Raw genomic sequence first — 23,416 nt, forward strand, 5'->3', positions numbered from 1 at the left:
GGCAGAACATAGCTACCAGATTGTTTTTTTGGACCAGGATATCTGATTTCAGAAAACAAAACCACAACTGCCCTTTGGTTCCAGAAGACTGATTATATCATCTCTCTTCCTGGAGGAGTCCGAGGTGTTAAAGTTCAGCTAGGTAGGGGCCCCCCCAGACCAGGATGGATGCATTTGTGGCAAAGTAATCAAATGATGTTTAATTTGGAAGGACATAACATTGGCCATACTGAAATGGGAGAAAGCAGATTGCTTACCTGTAACAGATCTTCTCCATAGACAGCAGGACAATTCAGCCACATAAGCAGGTGCCATCTGAAGGCACCATTACAGATGTGCTCTCTCAGAGCTCAGGAAAATCTAGAAGTCTTTTTAAGCATGTGCAGGAGTTCTTGCGCAGCTTCTGCCTTGCAAGTCCCCTTAATCCCTTCCAAGTTAAGCTTCAACTCTATGGGAAGAGGGGTAGGACTGTGTGGTTCAATTGCCCTATTATTTACAGAGAACACAGGTAGGCAATTTTGCTTTCTTTGCAGACAAGCAGGACTAATATCAGCCATATAGATTCCCAAGCTAAGAGTTGCAACAGGTAATGTTTTCTTGATTTGTCAGAAATGGATTGTAGTCCTAAAATGAAGCAGTTGGAGGGAGAGTTGAAAATTTAGCACTGCTTGGCCAAAACACTAATCCTGAGGCATCTTCAAGTCAGAAATGCTTAATAGACATATGTATATTAGCATAGCAGAAAGAAATACAGTCAGATACCCATATGGAGAGAGTTGGCTTGGTAACCAACATTCGTTTCACTAGGTTAAAGGAAACAGATTTCTTCAAGTTTTGAATCTTTCTAAATAGAATAATAAATCTTTTCTACAATCCAGAATATGAAGAGCTTGATCGCTTTTATTAGAATTTGGTTTTGGGGGTGGAAAAAGACAGCAGAACAAATGATTTAAATGAAATTGAGAATCACTTTAGGTTGGAATTTTAGCAGAGTCTTTAGTACTATTCTGGTTTTGTAGATCGGCATCTATTGAGAGTGTGCCAAGACCTGTAATTCAATCACTCTACATTCTAAAGTCACTTCTATTAAAAGCAATACTTTCCAACAAAGAAATTTCAGGTCTGCTGTTGCTAGAAGCTCAAAAGGTGACTTCAAAGTTGTTAAAACAGCAGTGCATTGTGAGGTACTGAAAAATGATGTTCATCATCAATGTGTAATGGAATGGCTTACTGAAAAAAATGATCAAACTATTAAGCGAAAAGTTTTCCTAAACATTTGGGATTGGTATTTAAAAGTGCTCCCATAAAGGGTGCATAGGTTTTTTTATGAATGCCACACAATAGAGGCTTTAGTAGAGATGTGTAATATCCCTTACAGAAAATATTCTTCCTGATTTAAATAGGGGAGGGAGGGGGTAAAAGGGAGGAGGAGAATGGAGGTTGAGGGTAGTTCACGTTTGCAGTTTGATATAAATATATGCTGTCATGTAAACACACATCAACAATGAGTTCACAGTGGTGTGCACCATCAATCGTGTGCACCCCTCTCCCAAGCCATCCCACAAGGCTCTTCACTTTCCTCTACTCTTTTGAACATTTATCTGCTATCCCTCTGCCATCTCCTCTCTGACCTAGGCCTCAAGTTTTTTATATACGTCGATGATGTCCAAGTACTCATACCTATACAAGAATCCATTACCAACTCCTTAAAATTCTGGGAGAAATGCTTCGCCTCCATAAATACCCTCCTCACGAACCTCCACCTATCCCTTAACACTACTAAAACAGAGCTGCTCATCATATCTAACCCACAGAACCCTAGGCTAGGCCCCTCAAGCAATCCCTCACTCAACTTGTCCTCTTTTCAGCCGTTTGTACGTGATCTCGGTGTCATGATTGACCAACACTTGAATTTCAAAAAACACATCAACACAGTCCTCAAAGAAGGTTTCTTTAATCTTCATGTTATGAAGAAACTCAAACCTCTACTCCACTCACATGATCTCCGCACAGTCATTCAAGCGACCATCTGCCCAAAAATTGATTATTGCAACTCCCTTCTCCTGGGTCTCTCGTACGCCACCATAAAACCACTTCAAATGCTACAGAATGCCGTAGCCAGATCCCTCACTAACACCCACAAATCTGATCATATAACCCCCGTCCTCAAAGAATTTCATTGGCTCCCTATACCTTCTCGGATCCTCTATAAAACTCTTACCATTATCTACAAAACATTATACAATCACAACACCAACTGGCTCGAAGACCCACTGCGCTTCATCCTCCACAACTGCCCCACTAGAACATCACACAAAGCTTCCCTCCACACTCCCTTCCTCAAGAACGCTCACCTCACCTCCACGAGGGAGCAAGCACTCAGTTGCAGGACCCTCCCACTGGAATGCTCTTCCCACAGAACTCCGCACCGAACCATGCCAGTATAAATTTAGAAAAAAGCTGAAGACCTGGCTCTTTAAGCAGGCATTCCCAGCATAGGTCATCCAGCCCCCCACTCTTTCCACTATGCTATTTTTATTATGCTATCATTTCATCATAATGGCAATTACAATTATGTTAAAACCTTGCTTATTATTATCCTCACCACATTAGATAATTTTATATATTCATGATCTCATATCTCCATGCTATAGATATTTTATTACTTTTATTTTGTATATATAATTTAATGTTAATTGCATGCGTTGCACCAATTCGCACTCTATGCCCTTGCATAGAGTGCGAATTGGTTCTTCCTACCCCCACTGTTTCGCTGTATTTCTCTCAGTTTCATGTAAACTGATATGATGTATCCACAAATGTCGGTATAGAAAAGTTGTTAAAAAATAAAATAAATGAGGAATTTTGTCAAATACCGGTTCACCTTTATCTACATTTTTATTAACTCCTTCAAAAAGGTGAAGCAGATTTGTGAAGCAAGACTTGCCATGGGTAAAGCCATGTTGACTTTGATCCATTAAACCATGTCTTTCTATTTGTTCTGTGATTTTGATATTTAGAACAATTTCCACTATTTTTCCTGGCACTGAAGTCAGGCTAATCGGTCTGTAGTTTCCTGGATCGCCCCTGGAGCCCTTTTTAAATATTGGGGTTACAACATTAGCTACCCTCCAGTCTTCAGGTACAATGGATGATTTTAATAATAGGTTACAAATTTTTACTAATCGATCTGAAATTTCATTTTTGAGTTCCTTCAGAACCCTGGGGTGTATTCCATCTGGTCCAAGTGATTTACTACTCTTCAGTTTGTCAGTCAGGTCTACCACATCTTCTAGGTTAACCATGATTTGATTCAGGCCATCTGAATCATTACCCATGAAAACCTTCTCCGGAATGGGTATCTCCCCAAAATCCTCTTCAATAAACACCGAAGCAAGGAAATCGTTTAATCTTTCCGCGATGAGCTTATCTTCTCTAAGTGCCCCTTTACCCCTTGATCATCTATCGGTAGTTAAGTCAAAACAGACTGGCATTAAATGTAAATAAAACAGAAATTATAGTGTTAACTAAGGGTAATCTAAATGACGTCTATGATATGACTGATCACCACACAGAATTGTTAAGAATCCCCCCGAAGCAGCCGACAGGCGAAACACGGAGTCACCGTTTCCAATAATAAATGAAGTAATTTGAAGAACTTTGACCAAATCAAGGTGTGAGTGCACTTTATTGACTGCAATAATTACATTTAACTTGCCAACGTTTATGTATTATCCTATTTTCTTCTGTTGGATCCTTCTTCCAATTTTTGAATGAAGACCTTTTGGCTAAAATAGTTCTTTCACCTCCCCTTTTAACCATGCCGGTAATTGTTTTGCCTTCTTTCCACCTTTCTTAATGTGTGGAATACATCTGGACTATGCTTCTAGAATGGTGTATTTTTATTTTTTTTTAAAACAATGACCACACCTCTTGCACACTTTTTACTTTTGTAGCTGCTACTTTCAGTTTTTTTTCTATTTTTCTCATTTCATCAAAGTTTCCCTTTTGAAAGTTTAGCACGAGAGCCGTGGATTTGTTTACTGTCCCCCTTCCAGTCATTAATTCAAATTTGATCATATTATGATCATTATTGACAAGTGGCCCCACCACCGTTACCTCTCTCACCAAATCCTGTGCTCCACTGAGAATTAGATCTAAAATTGCTCCCTCTCGCGTCGGTTCCTGAACCAATTGCTCCATAAAGCTATCATTTATTCCATTCAGGAACTGTATCTCTCTAGCGTGTCCCGATGATACATTTACCCAGTCAATATTGGGGTAATTGAAGTCTAAATACAAAATTCTCTTAATGAATAATCCCACGATTGAAATGAACTAAATTGAGACACGTGGTGTTTAGAAATCTAGAAAAATTACAACGCTGTACATATCAATATTTTCATATATGAGTTTAAGGACCATCATACCACCCCCCAGTGCTCACAAGTTAAACTTGTATTTCATACACTTCATTGGGGTCACTTTTAATCAATTGGTCCAAGTAACTAGCATCCAAAACGACAAAGTTCAATTTTTGTATATTTTTTTGCTATATATTTAAAAAGTATCAACTTCCCTTATTCGTAGTTGTCTGGGTCACTCGTCCGACGCGCGCGTTTCGCAACACAAGCTGCTTCAGAGACATCCGTTTTAAGCTCTCCTGATCCAGCACTCCCACTTTTTTTGCGGGGATACAAGCAGATCTTTAAGCAATGTTAATTCATGCAAGAAAACTTCAATGATGCTGCAGGTCCATCAATTTTTCGAACCAGACGCCATTTCCCCGCTTAGAGTTTTCAGTAAATAATCAAATGCTAATCATGCTCACAAGTCATCATGACTTCTGCCCCTTGCCTCCTTCCCGTATTCCATTGTATATAGTAATTTATTGTATATAGTTTATCTTCGTTCACCCCCTCTTTTTTTCCTCCTCCCAGTTAAGGCATCCTTGTTATAATGTAACTTTTATGCTCCTCTAAAGTGTCACTTGTTAATTGGTTGATTATTGTTCTGCTTAGTTCAATGTAAACCGAGTTGATTTGATTTGTATCAAGAAAGTCGGTATATAAAAGCCTTAAATAAATAAATAAATAACAGTCCAGGAGGGCAGGATAAACATATAGTAAAATATCTAGATCTAACTAATTTCAATTTTTTCCCCAATATCAAACCAGCTCCCTTCCTTCCTTTCCTATTCTTCAAAAAATATAATTTAAAAAAATATATATATTATATATATATATACACTCCTCAAACTAACTAGTTAATAACTAAATCAGTTTCCTTAATTCACCTCTCCATAATACAAAACAGTCCAGTTTTTCATGTCTAATTAAATCATTAAGAACAGGTATCTTTTTAGAAATCAAATGCGCATTAATAGGAAAGTTAGCAATAGCCTTGAGACCACAATCATTCCCTGCTTCAGGTTAATAACTTTAAGAAAAGAAGTTCCTCATGCCCTACCATTCTAACATTCCTTCCACGCCCATATCGGACTTGCCCTGTAACAACAGGGTTCTCCCATTCTTCTTGTCCATTATCCCCGATTAAACAAAATATTGCCATTTTAGATTTTTCAACTTATCAATAACTATATTACATTCAATATACTAAAGACACCAACCTCACCCCTTTCAGACTCACTTTCACGGTCAAGCAAACGGGCTATGCTCCTTTTGTGTGCTCCTTTGGCACATATACAAGATGTGCACCACCAGCAGCATGCAACACTATTGGTGGTGTTACCTTCTTTTAGCTCAGCACCCTCGTGATGTCATCAGATGGGGGGGGGGGGGGGGCTACCAGTCCCACCAAATTTGAGGGAGGAGCATCCATGGGACAGCAAGATGACTCAGGCTGAATGCTCAGAAGTTAAGCAGGTAAAAGTCCAGGATCTTTCAGTGCCAGCTGCTCAAAACAGAAGAACAAGAGCTTTCTGGTCTTTTGGCATTGTTACCCTCTTAACTCAGCACCCTCATGATGTCATCAGATGGAAATGACAGAATTCAGCCTGTCCTGCACTAGGGTATCAATCCCAGATGAAAGCACATCTTTCTATCAGCTAAAAAACTTGCTGGGTGTTATCAGAACCATTTCCAGTAGACCCCATCTGGCAACAGTAGTTCACTTAGAGAATAGCCACTGCCATTAGCAATGGTTACATGGAATAGACTTATTTTTTGGGTACTTGCCAGGTTCTTATGGCCTGGATTGGCCACTGTTGGAAACAGGATGCTGGGCTTGATGGACCCTTGGTCTGACCCAGTATGGCATTTTCTTATGTTCTTATCAAAGGCTCTTTTAGAGACAAACTATTCCTCTGGGTCTACCACAAGGGGAAGGAGGTAATCAACTGCACATTGCACATGCCTTGTAATCTTCCACATGTACTTTCACCCGCTGAAGAGATAAGCAGGTCTATCTCCAATGAGACCTGAGGACTTCATGTTCCTCCCTGATGATTTTTGTATATTATTGCTGTAGCTTTTTCAGACACCATCCTGACAATCTGCTCCACTATCCAAAGCGTAAACTCCAAGCAAACCAGTTGCCTCACCCGGGCCTGTAACCGTTTCCCAGGGAAGAAGAGGGGGCAAATGCCCAGGTTACCTTTAGGGAGAGGGGAAATACTGTCAGGACCAGAGGTCTTGACTATGGGACAGCAGACTGGAGCCCTCCAAGAAGAGCCATGTGGTGAGTTGATCTACCAGTTCCATTCATCTAGCGACCACTGTTCTAGAAGAAACAGCATGATCTGTGCTCAGACAGCACTATGACTCCCTGCTCAAAGGGTCGGCAGTCCAACAACCATCACAGTCATAGCCTCGCTGAATCTGGCAGTATCAGACGCATTAAATTAGTCTTGCAACTGATGAGTGTGCCTGGAAAGCAAATCCTCTGAAGGAAACACATGGGACCCTGCCCACAGCACTAGATCCAATGCTGCCGCCATAAAGCCAAGAGTCTGCAGAGAACTACACCATCTGATTCCCAATGGAACCAAACACCCATCTGTACAGACAACTTCTGAATTCATTGATCCATTAGATGAACATGTCCAACTGTCCTGTGGAATTGAATGCTCAGAATACTTAGTGTTCAAGATGGCCTAAAGACCATTCTTGGGGAACTGAAAATCCACCCCAACTCCTATGACAATTATAGCACTCATGGAATGGCCTATATGCTCTTCTGACACTTCTTCACTCTTATCAACCAATTATCCAGATAAGGGTAAACCAAAATACTTCCCTCGTGCAATGTTACTTCTACCAGCACTATTACCTTTGAGAAGGACTTTAGGGTAGCAGCTAACCCAAAGGGCAGCGCCTGAAATAGCAAAATGCCGAACCAGCATTACAAATCAGGAGGAAGAGCAGATGATTCTTCCAGATTGAAATGCAAAAATAAAACTGTCAAGTCCAGAAGTCAGAAATTATCGTCTGTCCTGCCATAATCTTCCCATTAGGTCTCCATCCTGAAGTGAGCCACCTCCAAGATGATGTTGATACATTCCAGATCTAGAATGGAGCAATAAAGATCTTCCTGATGCCTTGAAATCAGCACTCCAAGTTTTGACTCAAGTCATCCTACTAGGGACACCTGCACAGCTTCTCTTTCCATGGTGAAAGGACAAGGAAAAACCAGAACAGTATCTGTAATGGGCCAGGAGAACTCCAGAGTTCATGTCTCATGTAAAGACCAGGACCCACTGATTTAAAGTAATTTCTGTCCATCTCCAACAAATAGAGATCATGTCTGCCCTATCTCTGGAATTGGAGATAATTCCCCTAAGCATTCCTTGCAAAGCACAAGAGAATCCTACTCCCGAGAACCCTTCTGCACTGCCTCACTTGAAATGATCGGATGAATATCTAGTATGATCGTGGACCCTTTATTAGAACATAAGAAGCTGCTTTACTGGGTCCGGACTGAGGGTCCTTCAAGCCCAGTATTTCATTTTAAACAGTGGCCAATCCAGGTTAAAAGTACCTGGCAAGATTCTAAACATTAAACAGATCCCATACTACTAATGCCGGTAATAAGATGCAATAGCTTTCCAAAAATCAATATGATTAATAGATTATGGGCTTCTCCCCCAGGAACTTATCCAAAACATTTTTAAACCCAGCTATACTGACTGCCTTAACCACATCCTCTGACAATGAATTCTAGAGCTTAATTGTGCGTCGAGTGAAAAACCTCTCTCCAATTTGTTTTAAATGTGCTACTTGCTAACTTCATGGAGTGCCCCCTAGTCCTTGTATTATCTGAAAGAGTGCAAAATCAATTCACATTTATCTGTTCAAGTCCTTTCATGATTTTATAGACCTCTTTCGTATCCCCCCCCCCCCCCCCCCCCCAGCCATCTCTTTTCCAAGTTTAACAGCATTAACTTCTTTAGCCTTTGTTCAAGGGAAGCCGTTCCATGCTTACATCATTTTGATTACACTACTCTGTACCTTCTCCAGTGCAACTATATCTTTTTTTAGATGTGGCGACCAGTACTGCACACAGTATTCATGGTAGGGACTCACCATGAAGCAATACAGAGGCATTATGACATTCTCCATTTTATTCACCATTCCCTTCCTAAAAATTCCTAACAGTTTAATTTTTTGACCACTGCAGCACATGGAGCCAATGATTTCAATGTATTTCACTATGATGCCTAGGTCTTTTTCCTGAGTGGTATTGTCCTAATATGGAATCTAACATTGTATAACTACAGTATGGGTTATTTTCCCTATATAAGTTTCCTTGCACTTGTTCACATTAAATTTCACCTGCCATTTGGAAAACCAATCTTCCAGTCTCGCAAGGCCCTCCTGCAATTTATCACAATGCGCTTGTGATTTAACTACTCTGAATAATTTTGTCATCTGCAAATTTGTACCCCCTTTCCAGATCATTTATAGCTATATTATTTATTTATTTATTTATTATTTTTATTATACCGGGTTTCATGATAGGAATCACATCAACCCGGTTTACAATTAACAATGTGAGTAAAAGGCAGAGAGTAACATAGTAAAACATTTCCCAATTCAACGTCACATATAGAATGAAACTTAACAGATATAATAACAATATTTAGGATGTGAGAAAGTTACAAAAAACAAGGAAAAATAACTAGGATCTGAAAGGGGGAGGAACTTGAAGGAAGAATATTAACATTTTAGCCAACTGTATCAATTAATAAATATGTATATTATTATAAAAATATAGATGAGTAGCAAAAATGATCAAATATATAAAAAAAAACAAAACAAAAAACCATACCAAGTACATAACCCTGAGACACTACACTGTTTACCTTTATCCACTGAGAAAACCGATCATTTAATCTTACTCTATTTTCTTTCTTGTAACCAGTTTGCAAACCATAGAGGGCAATCACCACCTATCCCATGACTTTTTAGTTTTCTTAGAAGCTTCTCATGAGACTGTCAAATGCCTTCTGAAAATCCAAATACACCACATCTACAGGTTCAGCTTTAGCCACATGTTTATTAATCTCTTCAAAAAACTGTAGATTTGTGAGGGTAAGACTTCCCTTGAGTAAAACCATGTCTATCTATATGTTCTGTGATTTACATCTTTAGAATAGTTTCCACAACTTTTCCCAGCACTGAAGTCAGGCTCACTGGTCTATAGTTTCCTGCATCACCCCTGGAGCCCTTTTTAAATATCAGAATTACATTGGCCACTCTCCAGTCCTCAGGTACAATGGACAATTTTAATGATAGCTTACAAATTACTTGTAATAGGTCTGAAATTTCATTTTTTAGTTCTTTCAGAACCCTGGGGTATACTCCATCCAGTCCAGGTGATTAATAAACTGAAGAATAACAAATCTGGCCTACTACATCTTCCACGTTCACAGTGATTTGGTTCAGTTCATCCGAATCATCGCCCCTGAAAACCTTCTCTGGAATGGGTATCTTCCCAACATCCTCATTAGTAAACAGCAAAACAAAGAATTCATTTAGTCTTTCCGCAATGGCCTTATCTGCCCTTTTAACCCCACGATCGTCTAACGGTCCAACAGACTCCCTCGCAGGCTTCCTGCTTTGGATATATTTTAAAAAGTTTTATTATGATTTTTTTTGCCTGTACATCAAACCTTTTCAAATTTTCTCTTAGCCTTTCTTATCAACATAAGAAAATAAGAAATTGAAATGCTGGGTCAGACCAAGGGTCTATTAAACCCAGCATCCTGTTTCCAACAGAGGCCAAACCAGGCCACAAGAACCTGGCAATTACCCAAAGAAGATCCCATGTTTTACATAACTTGACAATGCTTATGCTTTCACCTATTTTCTTCAGATGGATCCTTCTTCCGAATTTTGAAGGAAAATTTTTTTTAAGCTAAAATAGCCTCTTTCACCTCGCTTTTAAATATGCTGGCAATCGTTTGGCCTTCCTTCCACATTTCTTACTGCGTGAAATACATTTGGACTCCATTTTTAAGATGGTATTTTTAAATATTCATTCTTGTTGCACACTTAACTTTGTAGATGTACCTTTCAGATTTTTTCTATTTTCCTCATTCTATCAAGGTTTCCCCTTTTGAAAATTTAGTGCTAGAGCTGCAGATTTATTGTTCCCCTTCCAGTCATTAAGTCAAATTTGATCATATTATGATTACTATTACCAAGTTGCCCCACCATAGTTACCTCTCACCAAATCCTGCATTCCACTAAGAATTAGATCTAAAATAGCTTACTCTCTTGTCAGTTCCTGAACCAATTGTTCCATGAAGCAGTCATTTATTCCATTCAAGAACTTCTCTCTCTAGAATGTCCTGATGTTACATTTACTCAGTCAATATTGGGGGGGGGGGGGGTTTTAACTGAAATCTCCACTTATTACTGCACTGCCAAATTAAATAGCATCCCTAATTTCTTACAATTTCATTGCTCTTATTTTGGTCAGGTGGATGGTAGTATATAGTCTGTTAGCATGCCATCTTCCAACTTTCCTACTCTCATCATCCATTATGTGAAAGGTAGCTACAAGAAATGGGCCTTTTTTTTTTTTTTTTTTTAACTGCTTGGTCAAGCTGTCAGAGATGGAATCAGTAGGACAGTTTCACTGCCCCAGAAAACTTCTAGTAGTCCACTACAGAAGAAACCTTAAAATGTGTGTCTACCAAACAGAATGCCCCAGAGAATTACTCCATCTCATCTTGTGCCTGCTCAATTTGACTCGTGTGAGACCTTGGCACCGGACAGCCACAAATTGCCATCTGCAGCGTCATGCTAACTGCTTCAAAGGCTTGTTTAATCACAGACCCATTTTTTTTCTATCCAGAGAAATCTAAAGTCTATCACCTTTCCTTACTAAGACAGAGATTCTCTTACCTCCAGACCCCAGGGCCATAACCAGACCAATGAGCAACTCCGCTTAAAATTAGCTTGCAGAGAGATCCACTCGAGCACAAGCAAAACCTCTAACAATTTTATACAGCTGGCAAAATCTGATGGCTTCCTAAACACGATCCATCTTGGTACTAGGGGCCTGTCCCCTCTCATCCCTGCAACCCGCACTGTCAGCAGAGTGGAAAGTTAGGGTGGCTAGCTCAGTCTCGTGAAAAACAGGCTCTGCACAATTTCTTGGAGGTTCCCTGTTAAAAACTTCAAAGGAACCCTCTGGCACAGGAAAACTATCTTCTGTCTTCTTCTCCTCCACTATCCTGGACCACTTTCTGGCCTGAACAGTTAAGGAACCCACAGACAGTTGGACATTCAAGGCTGAACCTGGTCTGTTCCATGTCCCAAACCAAGGGATTTGAAACTCTCCCCAGGTTAAGGAGGATACTTCATGTGGGAAGAGCCAGGACTGCTGAAACAGCAAATGCAGCTGCCCAAAAAACCCACCATAGTACTAATCGCTCTGCTGGGCTCAAGGAAGGAGGCCCACACTCTCCTTCCAACTTCGCATTTCCACTATGTCCATGAGATCTCCCTCTAGTACCAGAGTGCTGGTGGGAAGGACCGGAGCAGATCCCATGGTGACCATTAACAGGCCTCTTATAGAACCTGGAAGAGGAGAGCCAACCTCTCCCCACACAGCAAAATTATGGACAGAGGACAACTGGAAGCCCGAGACCTGGTGGGAACAGTTAGTTTTCAGCTGCAGGTCCCCTCCCCCCCCACCCCCAGATACAAATTCTACAATGCTAAAATGTCCTCTGGAGATCCTGGTCAGTCATGGTAAAACCAATTTATCCCTGCTTGCAAATTCCTGAAGCACCTGCCATGCAGAGTGCAGTCTTCTTCCCCGCGCTCTGCCTGTACCGCCGTTATGTCCTAGCTGCCAGCCTGAATCTGTCACCTAAGAAGCTGCCTCCAAGTTTTCCTTTTCAACCTACCAGGCCACAGTACAAGATGTTTGTCTACCATCTGCTGAAGACAGAGAATACTGGCAGACTGGTGTCAGCATGGATGTATATAAGGAGTGACATCCGTGAGCCTACTGATCTCTATCTCCATCTGCTGGAGACATAAACCTTTCATTTGAACTGATCTGACTGGATGAAGAGGAATATGATATTAGCTCAGAAGACACAAAACTGTCCAGTGAGTTTGCTATAAATTTGATGCCTTATGTGTATTGCCAAGACCAATACTCATCTGTGTTTAGTTACAGAAAATTGAAAAGATTTGCTTTATAACGAAAATGTCCATCAAGTTTAGAGTTTCACTGTGAGTTTGGCAACAACTGGAAAAAACGGACACATGCAAATCACAAAAGTATATGGTATTTCAGTGATTCCCACACCTGTTTTGTGACCCTCATAGTCAGTTAGATTTTCAAGATATCCACAATGATTACACACAAAAATGTACATACACTGAGTGTCCAATGTAAGCAAATATCATGCAAGTGTATTGTAAATATGAAAAAAAATAAAGTGATTGTAGGTTCATGAGGACTAGTTAGGAAACCACATTAAAGTAGCCACAGCACTCAAAGAAAAAGTTTAGATCTCTAAACTGACTTTCACTATGCATTCCTAGAAAAGAAACAATTCCTAAATCAAGTGCAAGAATCTCTCAAATAATCTGGTTTCAGCAGCTTACCTGTTTCAAAACGTGAAGATAATCATAACAAAAGCCAATAATATTAGACGATATGTCATCATCATCATGAATTAACAACTGTAACATCAGAGGCACTTTAGCTTCGATGGTCTGTAAAGTCTCTTGTGCATTCTTTGTATTCCCATTTTTTACCAATTTGGTCCAGCTAAGTATTAGTGACTGTCCCATTCCATTCACAAGTTTAGAAAATCTGGCTAGAAAATCCACATCATCTTCCTGGAGCAAAAAAGAAACAGAATTAATTTCTATTAAAAGTAGATACTTACTGTGGAACACCTGAACCAATGTCTATAAATCTTGCATCCCAGCCACCTACCCCAAAACTAATTCCTCCATTGTAAGGGAAAATAGAATATCTAAAATAAAAATGTTATTAATTATGTTTTAATTTTTTCCTATTAACTTTTTTTTATTTGGACATCTTTTTGAAAAAAGTAACTCAAACGACAACAAACTAAAATGGTAGCATACAGTCAAATCAGTAGCAGCTTAATTTTAAATCCTAAGAAGATAGACAATACGGACTAAACTTGAAATAAATCAATGATGACAAACAACTTGGCATAAACATTTCACCAAAATAAGTTGTAGCAGCATATTCAGGCATTTATAGTGCCAGGCAGTTTATAACAATCAATTTAGTTCTAAAGCATGTGAAGGAGCAGGTTCCAGTTGCTTTCCAGGTGGGGTCATTATAGACTTGGCATGAAAGGCCTGGTGAAAAGCCAGGCTTTTACTTGCTTCCTGAAATGGGAGTGGTCATGTATTTGGAAGAGCCCTTCTGGGAGAATTCCTTAGGGCAGATGCTGCTCCTGAGAAAGACTGGTATCTGTTCTTTTGATTGCTTTTGTCAATGAAGTTATGGAGGCTCTTATTGGTCTCAGAAGGCATGTAGGACAGCCTCTCTCTCAAGTAAATAGGTCCATATCCTTGCAGAGCTTTGAAAATCAGGGTCATGGTTTTTAATTTGGTTCTGTAGGAGATTGGAAGTCAATGTAGTTTATCTAAGAGAGGCATAATATCATCATGCAGCTTGCAATCTCTCCATCAACTGTGCAGCAGACTAGGTGGCCTTATCTGTTAGACCCTTTTACAATGCATTACAGTAATCCAACCATACAGTTACTACGGCATGGACTACTGTGATTAGGTTCCTGTTTTAGAGAATGGATGGAGCCTTTGTAAGCTATATAATTTAAAGAGGCAACTCTTTAATGTTGCCTGGATTTGTAAGAGCATGGTTAAGTTGAGTCCAGCAAAACTCTCAGACTGTTTTTAGTGGGAGTACACAGATTAAAAATTAGGTTTTCAAATCAGGAACCTGTGTGTTCTGGTTTTATATCCAAAGAATCTCCAGTTTGTAAAGATTCAGATAGAGTTTGTTCTTTTCATCCATTCTTAGATGGTTGCAACGCACATACTTAGCTTTTTTCTTGTTTTAATTATTATTTATAATATTTATTTAGTGGTTTTATATATACTGTCGTTCCAAGTGAGAATCACTAGATCACAACGGTTTACAGATTAAACATTCATAGTTATGTTATAAGACAGACAAAAGGCAATGACACACATAATAGTTGATTAGTCCATGTCCACTGGTAGTACAACTGGACATCAATCATTTAGACGTACGCTTTTATATCAAAACATCAGCTGTACTAGTGGTCTGAGGTACATATTGAGAAGTACTGGTGATAGTATAAGAGCCATGAGGAATCCCACAAGACAATATCCAGGGTACCAATAAGTTGTCAGTGACATATACAGATTGTTGCCTGTTAGACAGAAAGAAGAAGTTAAACCAAGTCAGGATTCTGCCCCTTAGATAAACTTCTGCTAGCCATGATAGCATGATATGATCTACAATATTAAAAGCTGCTGAGAAATCCTGCAGCACTAAAATTACTGCCTGGCTTCTATCAACAGTATCTGAGATGATCCAACAGGATAACAAGAACTGTCTCTGTTGCACAACCTCGCCTGAAGCCATACTGGCAAGAGTCTAGCCAATTTCTTTCTGCCAGCCAGTCACTTATGTAAGTTTTCACTTTTTTACTACTTTCTCCAGAAATGGAACATAAACATTACAAATTAGATATTTGTATTTGAAGTAGCTCTTAAACTATGCATCATAGTGGAACAGAATTTAGGCAGTTAATTCAGAACATGAGGGAGTCAATATAGAGCACCGAGAACTATCAAAAGATGCTGCCTACCAAAGAAGGTAGAACAAATTCAGGAATCTCTCTGAAACTGTCTGGATGGACACAAATAAGTATTTGAATGGACAGAAATAAGTATTTTCAAAAATGGTTTATTTTATTTAATTATATGACAGTTACTAGACAGTTTAGCTCAACTCTGGCCCTCGAGAGTCACATACAGGCCAGGTTTTCAGGATATCCAAAATGAATATACATGAGAGATTTGCACCCTGGGATCTACCGCCACCACGGTTGTTCCAAGATGTCATGATCCAGTTGGTTAAACCTCTCTGTCTCAAGGAATAAATTCCAGAAATATTAAAAAGGACTATTGTGAGGCCAATTTTGAAGGATCCAGTTATTTATAACACCTCTTTATCCAATTATAGACTAATATCAAATATCTGTACTATGAGTAAAATTTTTGAAAATAGATTTTTAACTCCATTAAATGATTTTATTACAAGTACATGGAGTATATGATGAACAGCAATATGGATTTTGTAAAGGGTTGTTAGTAACCTTGCTAGGTGAGGTTTGCTGTTTGAGTTAAAAAAAAAAAAAAAGGAATTCTGATCCAGTTGGATATTGCTTCCACTTTTGATATATGTCATGTCATAAGAAAGTATTGAGTAGCTAATGTGATATTGGGATAGGTGGTAAAGTCTTGCACTGGTTTGAGTCATTTTCAGATTAGAGAATGCAGCAAGTAAGGCAGCTGGATGACCATTCTGAGTGGTATATAAATAAGGTAGGAGTTCAAGGATTGGCACTCTCCACTGCTCTTTTTAATATTTTTATGTAACTGTTAGGCAAGATTTTATTATTAGGGGTAATATACAAATTTTATGCTGTAATTTTATTTATTTATTTTATTTCGTATTTTTTTTATATACCGCGGCACGTTGATAACATCACCTCGGTTCACGATAAACAGAAGATCAGCAACAAGCTTTACAGTCAATATGAGAACGAAATCAGGTGTACATAATACATCAAAAAAAATTAACAAAATAAGAACACAATTCAGACACTAATAACATTAAATTAACGATAATCATAATCAATCGATCAGAGATACAAGATAATCATCAATCGATCAGCGATACAAGAACAAGTAATTGGCATTTCAGAAAATAGAAAAGATCATTGGGTGTAGGTTTGTTCAAACAGCCAAGTTTTGAGGTTCTGCTTGAATTTCTTATGGCAGGGTTCTAGACGCAGGTCTGTGGGCATTTTGTTCCAGAAGTTGGTTCCCGCAATAGTGATTGAGCGTTCTCTTGTAGCAACGTGTTTGATGTGTTTAAGTGAAGAAGACGCCAGTTTGGCTTGGTGTATTTTTCTTATTGGTCTCTTTGAAGTGCGGAAGATGAATTTATCGGAGAACAATTGCATATCTTGGTTATAAATCGACTTATGAATGAGGGTGAGAACTTTGAATAGAATCCTCGATGCAATAGGAAGCCAGTGAAGGTACATGAGCACTGGAGTAATGTGTTCATGGCGGTGGGTATTAGTGAGTAAGCGAGCAGCAGCGTTTTGAAGCATCTGTAACGGTTGTATGGTGTTTTTAGGGAGACCTAGTAGTATGGCATTGCAGTAATCCAGTTTTGACAATATTGTTGCTTGTAATACTGTTCGGAAGTCATATGGATGTAGGAGCGGTTTGATTCTTTTTAGAGTATGTAGCTTGAAGAAACCGTTTTTGCTTGTTGCCGTGATAAATTTCTTTAATGAGAATTGGTTGTTGATGATAACGCCAAGGCTGTGGACTTGCTGTAAATTGAGGGAGTCTGAAGTTGTATGTAGAGTAGGGTTAGTGGTGAAGTTATTTTGTGATGTGATGATGAGCTCTGTCTTGGTTGTGTTTATTGCTAGGAAGTTTTCCGTAAGTAGATTTTTTATTTCCACCAGAGCTGTATCCCAGGTTTTTAGAGCATTAGGTAGTAAGTCGTTGATGGGGATGAGGATCTGTACATCATCTGCATAAATGAAGTGTGGGAGATCCAGTTTCACCAGTAGTTGACAGAGAGGAGATAGGTATATGTTGAAAAGTGTAGACTAAAGCGAGGATCCTTGTGGAACACCTTGAGCTAGTTTTCTGGGTTTCGAAACATGGCTGCCTGTTTTAACACTGTATGTCCTGCCCATCAGAAAAGATTGGAGCCAGCATAGGGCAGTGCCTGTAATGCCAATTTGTGAGAGGCGGGACAGGAGGGTATTGTGGCTGACAGTGTCGAATGCCGAAGAAATATCAAGAAGAGCCAGTAAGTAGGAATGACCGGAGTCGAGGGTTTTTAGTATAGAATCAGAGAGTGTTACTAGAAGGGTTTCTGTACTGTGGTTCTTACGGAAGCCATATTGAGATGGGAAGAGTAATAGATTTTCATCTAGGAAATTTGTGAGTTGCTTGTTGATGACTTTCTCCATGATTTTAGATAAAAATGGGAGGTTCGAGACTGGACGATAGTTGGCCAGTTCAGAGGGATCCAGGTCAGGTTTTTTGAGTGTAGGCTTAATATTTATTTATTTATTTATTTGCAAATTTTTGTATACCGACATTCGTTAGGCAAACATCACATCGGTTTCCATGTAACATAAAACATAAAACATAATAGCGTGGTTGAGTTGCGTTGGAAATACACCAGATGATATGGATTTGTTGATGATGTTAGTAATGGGAGAGGCAATCCTTGTAGGTATGGAGAGTAGCGTTTTGTTGGCATGATGTCAATCGGGTGCATGGCTGGTTTAATTTTTTTGAGAATCCCTTCAATTTCTGATGCTGTTTCGAAATTTGAGAGAGTGGCTGAGGTGATCATAGTGTTATTGGACAATAGGGATACTGATGGATAGGGAGTAGTGAAGCGAACCATGATATTCGCAACCTTGTCGTGGAAGTAGGTAGCTATCTTTTCACATTTGTTTTCGTCCTCGTTGTTTGGGTTGCTGTTTATAGGGGGGTAATTATACTTGACACATATTGGAAGAGGGCACGCGGATTGAACTGGTATTGATGTATTCTTGCTGTGTAATAGTTTTTCTTTGCTTCATCTGTGGTTTTACGATACTGGTAGAGAGTAGCTTTGTATTTTGTAGTAGCGTTGGGTCTTGGTTTCTACGCCATTTCTTTTCTAGTTTGCGGAGATCAAGTTTCATTATTCTGAGGTCTGCGGTGTACCAGGGTTTTTTATCTTTCTTCTCAGGGCAGATCTCTTTCGTTAGTAGAGGGCAGAGTCGATTTGCAATGTTGCTGGTAATTAGATGCCAGGAGGAACAGGCGGAGTTGGCATCAGAGAGGTCTAATTTATTGATATCCTCTGTCAGAGCGTCAATGATGTCTTCAGTCTTGCATTTTTTTCTGAAATTGATGGTTCTTTTCTTAAGTAGTGGAGAGTGGGGGTTGGAGTTGAATGTGCAGCGTGTGTCAACTCTGTAGTGGTCTGACCAAGGTATGGGGGTGCATTGGGGGTGGTCAGTGCGTAAGAGCGAATTCGTAAAAATAATATCTAGGGTGTGTCCTGCCTTGTGTGTGGGGTCCGAGACCATTTGTTTAAATTCAAGGGCATTTAGAGTAGAAAGTGTGGCTTCACATGCTGGGGTAAGTGGGGAGCGGTCAAAGTGGAGGTTTAGGTCTCCTAGGATGATAGCAGGTATGTTGATGTCCATATGTTTGGTAATGTATTCAGAGGCGAAGGGTTTTTTTCTAATATGCGGGGGGGGGGGGGGGCATAGATTAGACAAATTTGTAGGTCTTTTGATTTAAAGAGACCAATCTCAATCTTGTGAAGCTGTGATGTGGATTGGAGTGTTAAATTGAATTTCTTTTTAGCTGCCAGTAGAAGTCCGCCTCCTTTCTTTTTAGGTCTCGGAATAGTGAAAATATTGTATAAATCTGTAGGTAGTTGATTTATTATGGAGACATCTGTGTTTTTTAGCCAAGTCTCTGTGATTGCACATATGTCGGGTGACTCATCAGAAAGTATATCACCTAGTAGTGTGGCCTTTTTTTAGTAGGGATTGTGTATTCAGAAGTAGGATTGAGAACGTCATTAATCCTATGATTTGAGTGATGGGAGAAGTCATAATTGGAATGAGTGAATTGTAGTAAGAGGTGTTAAGGTTAGTTCTCATCATTTTGGAAGTGAAGTTTGAGTATTTGAGAATTGGAATGTGGAAAGTGTTCATGGTGATAATTGTTGGTCTAGTTATGATCAGATGCTGTAGAAAGCGAAATCAGGAGGAGGAGTCAAGCAAGCGGGGGAGGTCAAGCTGTTTGGAAGCTGAGTGCTGGGCGAATGGAGTCCGAGTCTGTTTGGAAGCTGAGTGCTGTGGAAGGATCTGTGAGTTGTTTGCAATCTGTTACGCACGAAGGGGGGTGCATGAAGGGGCGCACAAAGCGGCTGGCCCCTTTGTCGCGCTCCTTCGGCATGCGACGCCCGGCGCGCAACGCCGAGGGGGGCGGTAGGGATTTAAATCCCCTGCTTACCTCCTCTGCTGACGTGCCTGGTTGCCTATCGCTGATAGGCTGCCTCGTGGTGGGAGGAGGAGCGCCGGGACGAGCCGCATGGCCGGAGCTGGAGCCCCGGAGGTGAGTGCCCCGATTAAAACTAGGCCTTGCCCCGACGGGCTTCAGCGCCGGCTGCGCAGGCCAGCAGCTGTGGTCTGGGGCTGGTGGCGCGGTTGCGGCGGTCGCGTTCAAGAGGAGGTTTGAGGAGCGGCAGGGATTTAAATCCCCCGCTTACCTCCTCTGCTGACGTGCCTGGTTGCCTATCGCTGATAGGCTGCCTCGTGGTGGGAGGAGGAGCGCCGGGACGAGCCGCATGGCCGGAGCTGGAGCCCCGGAGGTGAGTGCCCCGATTAAAACTAGGCCTTGCCCCGACGGGCTTCAGCGCCGGCTGCGCAGGCCAGCAGCTGTGGTCTGGGGCTGGTGGCGCGGTTGCGGCGGTCGCGTTCAAGAGGAGGTTTGAGGAGCGGCAGGGATTTAAATCCCCCGCTTACCTCCTCTGCTGACGTGCCTGGTTGCCTATCGCTGATAGGCTGCCTCGTGGTGGGAGGAGGAGCGCCGGGACGAGCCGCATGGCCGGAGCTGGAGCCCCGGAGGTGAGTGCCCCGATTAAAACTGTGTGTGAATTTTTTATGCCTACTAAAGCTAATGGAGAGGTTTTTATCAAGAGCTTTATTTTGTTATAAAAAAATTAAGATTGTTTTTTACAAAATGGTTTAGTTTTAAATTGTGAAAAGTTCTGTAGGTGGGTAATAATGTGAGGCCAGATTTGCCTTTAGTTATTAGTGTTTGGAATCTTATAGAAACAGAGTAACATAGAAATGATGGCAGAAAAAGACCAAACGGCCCATCCAGTCTGCCCAGTAAGCTTTGCACTTTTTATTTTTTTCTCATACTTCTGTTAGTCTTGGCTCTTAGTAACCTTTTGGTTCTATTTCCCCTCCACCCCCACCATTAATGTAGAGAGCAGTGTTGGAACTGCATCTAAGTGAATATCTAGCTTAATTAGTTAGGGGTAGTAACCGCCGCAATAAGCAAGCTACACCCATGCTTTTTTTGTTTACCCAGACTATGTAATTCAGTCCTTGTTGGTTGTTGTCTGTATATAGATCCACTTTTCTTCATTCCCCCTGCCGTTGAAGCAGAGAGCTATGCTGGGTATGTATTGAAAATTAAGTATCAGGCTTATTTGGTTTGGGGTAGTAACCGCCGTAACAAGCAAGCTACTCCCTGCTTTTTGTGAATGCAAATCTTTTTCCACATTTCCTCTTGCCGTTGAAGCTTAGAGCATTGTTGGAGTCGCATTAACCGTGTGTATGTTTATTGAATAAGGATATCTCCAGGCAGTAGCCATCATTCCCGCGAGCCACACATTCTTCATTCACGTCCTCTAGACTTTATGGATCCACATTGTTTATCCCACACCCCTATGAAGTCCTTCACAGTTCTGGTCTTCACCACTTCCTTCGGAAGGGCATTCCAGGCATCCACCACCCTCTCCGTGAAGAAATACTTCCTGACATTGGTTCTGAGTCTTCCTCCCTGGAGTTTCAAATTGTGACCCCTGATTCTGCTGATTTTTTTCAGACGGAAAAGGTTTGTTGTTGTCTTTGGACATTAAAACCTTTCGAGTATCTGAAAGTCTGTATCATATCACCTCTGCTCCTCCTTTCCTCCAAGGTATACATATTTAGATTCTTAAATCTCTCCTCATAAGTCATTTGATGAAGACCCTCCACCTTTCTGGTCGCCCTTCTCTGGACCGCCTCCATCTTGTCTGTCTCTTTGGAGATATGGTCTCCAGAACTGAACACAGTATTCCAGGTGAGGCCTCACCAAGGACCTGTACAAGGGGATAATCACTTCCCTTTTCCTACTTGATATTCCTCTCTCTATGCAGCCCAGCATTCTTCTGGCTTTAGCTATCGCCTTGTCACATTGTTTCACCGACTTCAGATCATTAGACACTATCACCCCAAGGTCTCTCTCCTGTTCCGTGCACATCAGCCTTTCTCTCCCCCCCCCCCCCCCCATCGAAATCAGTTCATTCGGATTTCCACTCCCCATATGCATGACTCTTCACTTCTTGGCATTGAATCTTAGCTGCCATATTTTCGACCACTCTTCCAGCTTCCTTAAATCCAGTCTCATTCTCTCCACTCCTTCCGGCGTGTCCACTCTGTTGCAGATCTGTCTGCAAAAAGACAAATCTTACCTTCTATCCCATCCGCAATGTCGCTCACAAATATATTGAATAGGACCGGTCCCAACACCGATCCTTGCGGTACACCGCTTAAAATCACTCTCTCTTCAGAGAGAGTTCCATTTACCATCACACATTGTCTTCTGTCCTTCAACCAGTTTGCAATCTTATTTTGCAGATTAAAAATGAGGCTCGCAATTTAGGAGTACTTTTATATTCACAGCTTACATTGAAGTTGCAGGTAAAAAAAACAAAAACAAAAACAAAAAAACAAACAAAAAACAAACAAGTAGTGAGTACTGCCTTTTATAAACTAATTCACCCCTTGAATAAACTTTTGCCTAGTGAATAGGTCCAACTAGTATTTCAGACAATTATATTGAGTCACCTTGACTATTGCAATACTGCTTATTTAGGTTTTCCTAAATATTTCCAATAAGCTCTGTAATTGATACAGAATGCAGCTGCAAAGGTGATACTTGGTATTTCACGGTGGGGATAAATGTTTGTCCTTAATTAAAAGGCCAGGAAGGACAGAGTCATGCATCTGGGGTGCGGTAATCCAAGAGAGCGGTACGTGATGGGGGATAAAAGACTATTGTGCACGGACTGGGAGAGGGACCTTGGGGGTAAAAGGGTCTGGCGATCTGAAGGTGGCATAGCAATGTGACAAGGCAATAGCTAAAGCCAGAAGAATGCTGGACTGCATAAAGCGAGGAATAACCAACAGGAAAAAGGAGGTGATAATGTCCTTGCAGCGGTTCTTGGTGAGGCCTCACCTGGAGTACTGTGCAGTTCTGGAGCCCAAATCTCAAAAAGGATAAAGTCAGGACGGAGGATGACAAGAAAGGGTGACCAAAATGGTGTGTCTGTATCAGAAGATGTATGAGGAGAGGCTGAAGGATCTAAATATGTATACCTTGGAAGAGAGAAGGTGTAGGGGTGATATGATACAGACCTTCAGATACCTGAAAGGTTTTAATGATGCACAAACTTCGAACCTTTTCCGTTGGAAAGGAAACTGTAGAACTAGGGGTCATGAAATGAAACTCCAGGGAGAACAACTCAGAACCATCAGGAAATTTTTCTTTATGGAGAGGGTGGTGGGTGCCTGGAATGTCTTCCTGGAAGAGGTGGCGAGGATGAAAACAATGCATGAATTCAAAAGGGCATGGGATATGCACTGTGAATCCCTAAAGGCTAGATGTAAGAAATTAAGAAAAGGGTGCAGGGGGTAACCTGCACAAAGAGGTAGATACTACAGAAGGTATGGGGATTACTACCCTTAATCAATCAGTATTGATGCTTTTGATGCAACTGCAATATTGTTGTCCATTTCAATGGCAGGGCAAAAAGCAAAAAGGAGAAAAGGATTCAAACAGCC

At 40.7% G+C, this 23,416-nt stretch overlaps 1 protein-coding gene across 5 annotated transcripts in view; it reads right to left on the reverse strand.

Annotated features, from left to right (window-relative positions):
* Positions 1 to 23,416, reverse strand: part of XPOT (exportin for tRNA) — a 296,178-nt gene that overhangs the window by 168,080 nt on the left and 104,682 nt on the right. For all 5 annotated transcript variants that reach the window (XM_029615696.1, XM_029615695.1, XM_029615692.1 and 2 more), the window contains one exon: positions 13,095 to 13,331. In XM_029615696.1, the coding sequence (XP_029471556.1) occupies positions 13,095 to 13,331 (237 nt within the window). The remainder of the gene's footprint in view (positions 1 to 13,094; positions 13,332 to 23,416) is intronic.

The sequence above is a fragment of the Rhinatrema bivittatum genome, chromosome 9 (genome assembly GCF_901001135.1).
Source record: "Rhinatrema bivittatum chromosome 9, aRhiBiv1.1, whole genome shotgun sequence".
NCBI lineage: Eukaryota > Metazoa > Chordata > Amphibia > Gymnophiona > Rhinatrematidae > Rhinatrema > Rhinatrema bivittatum.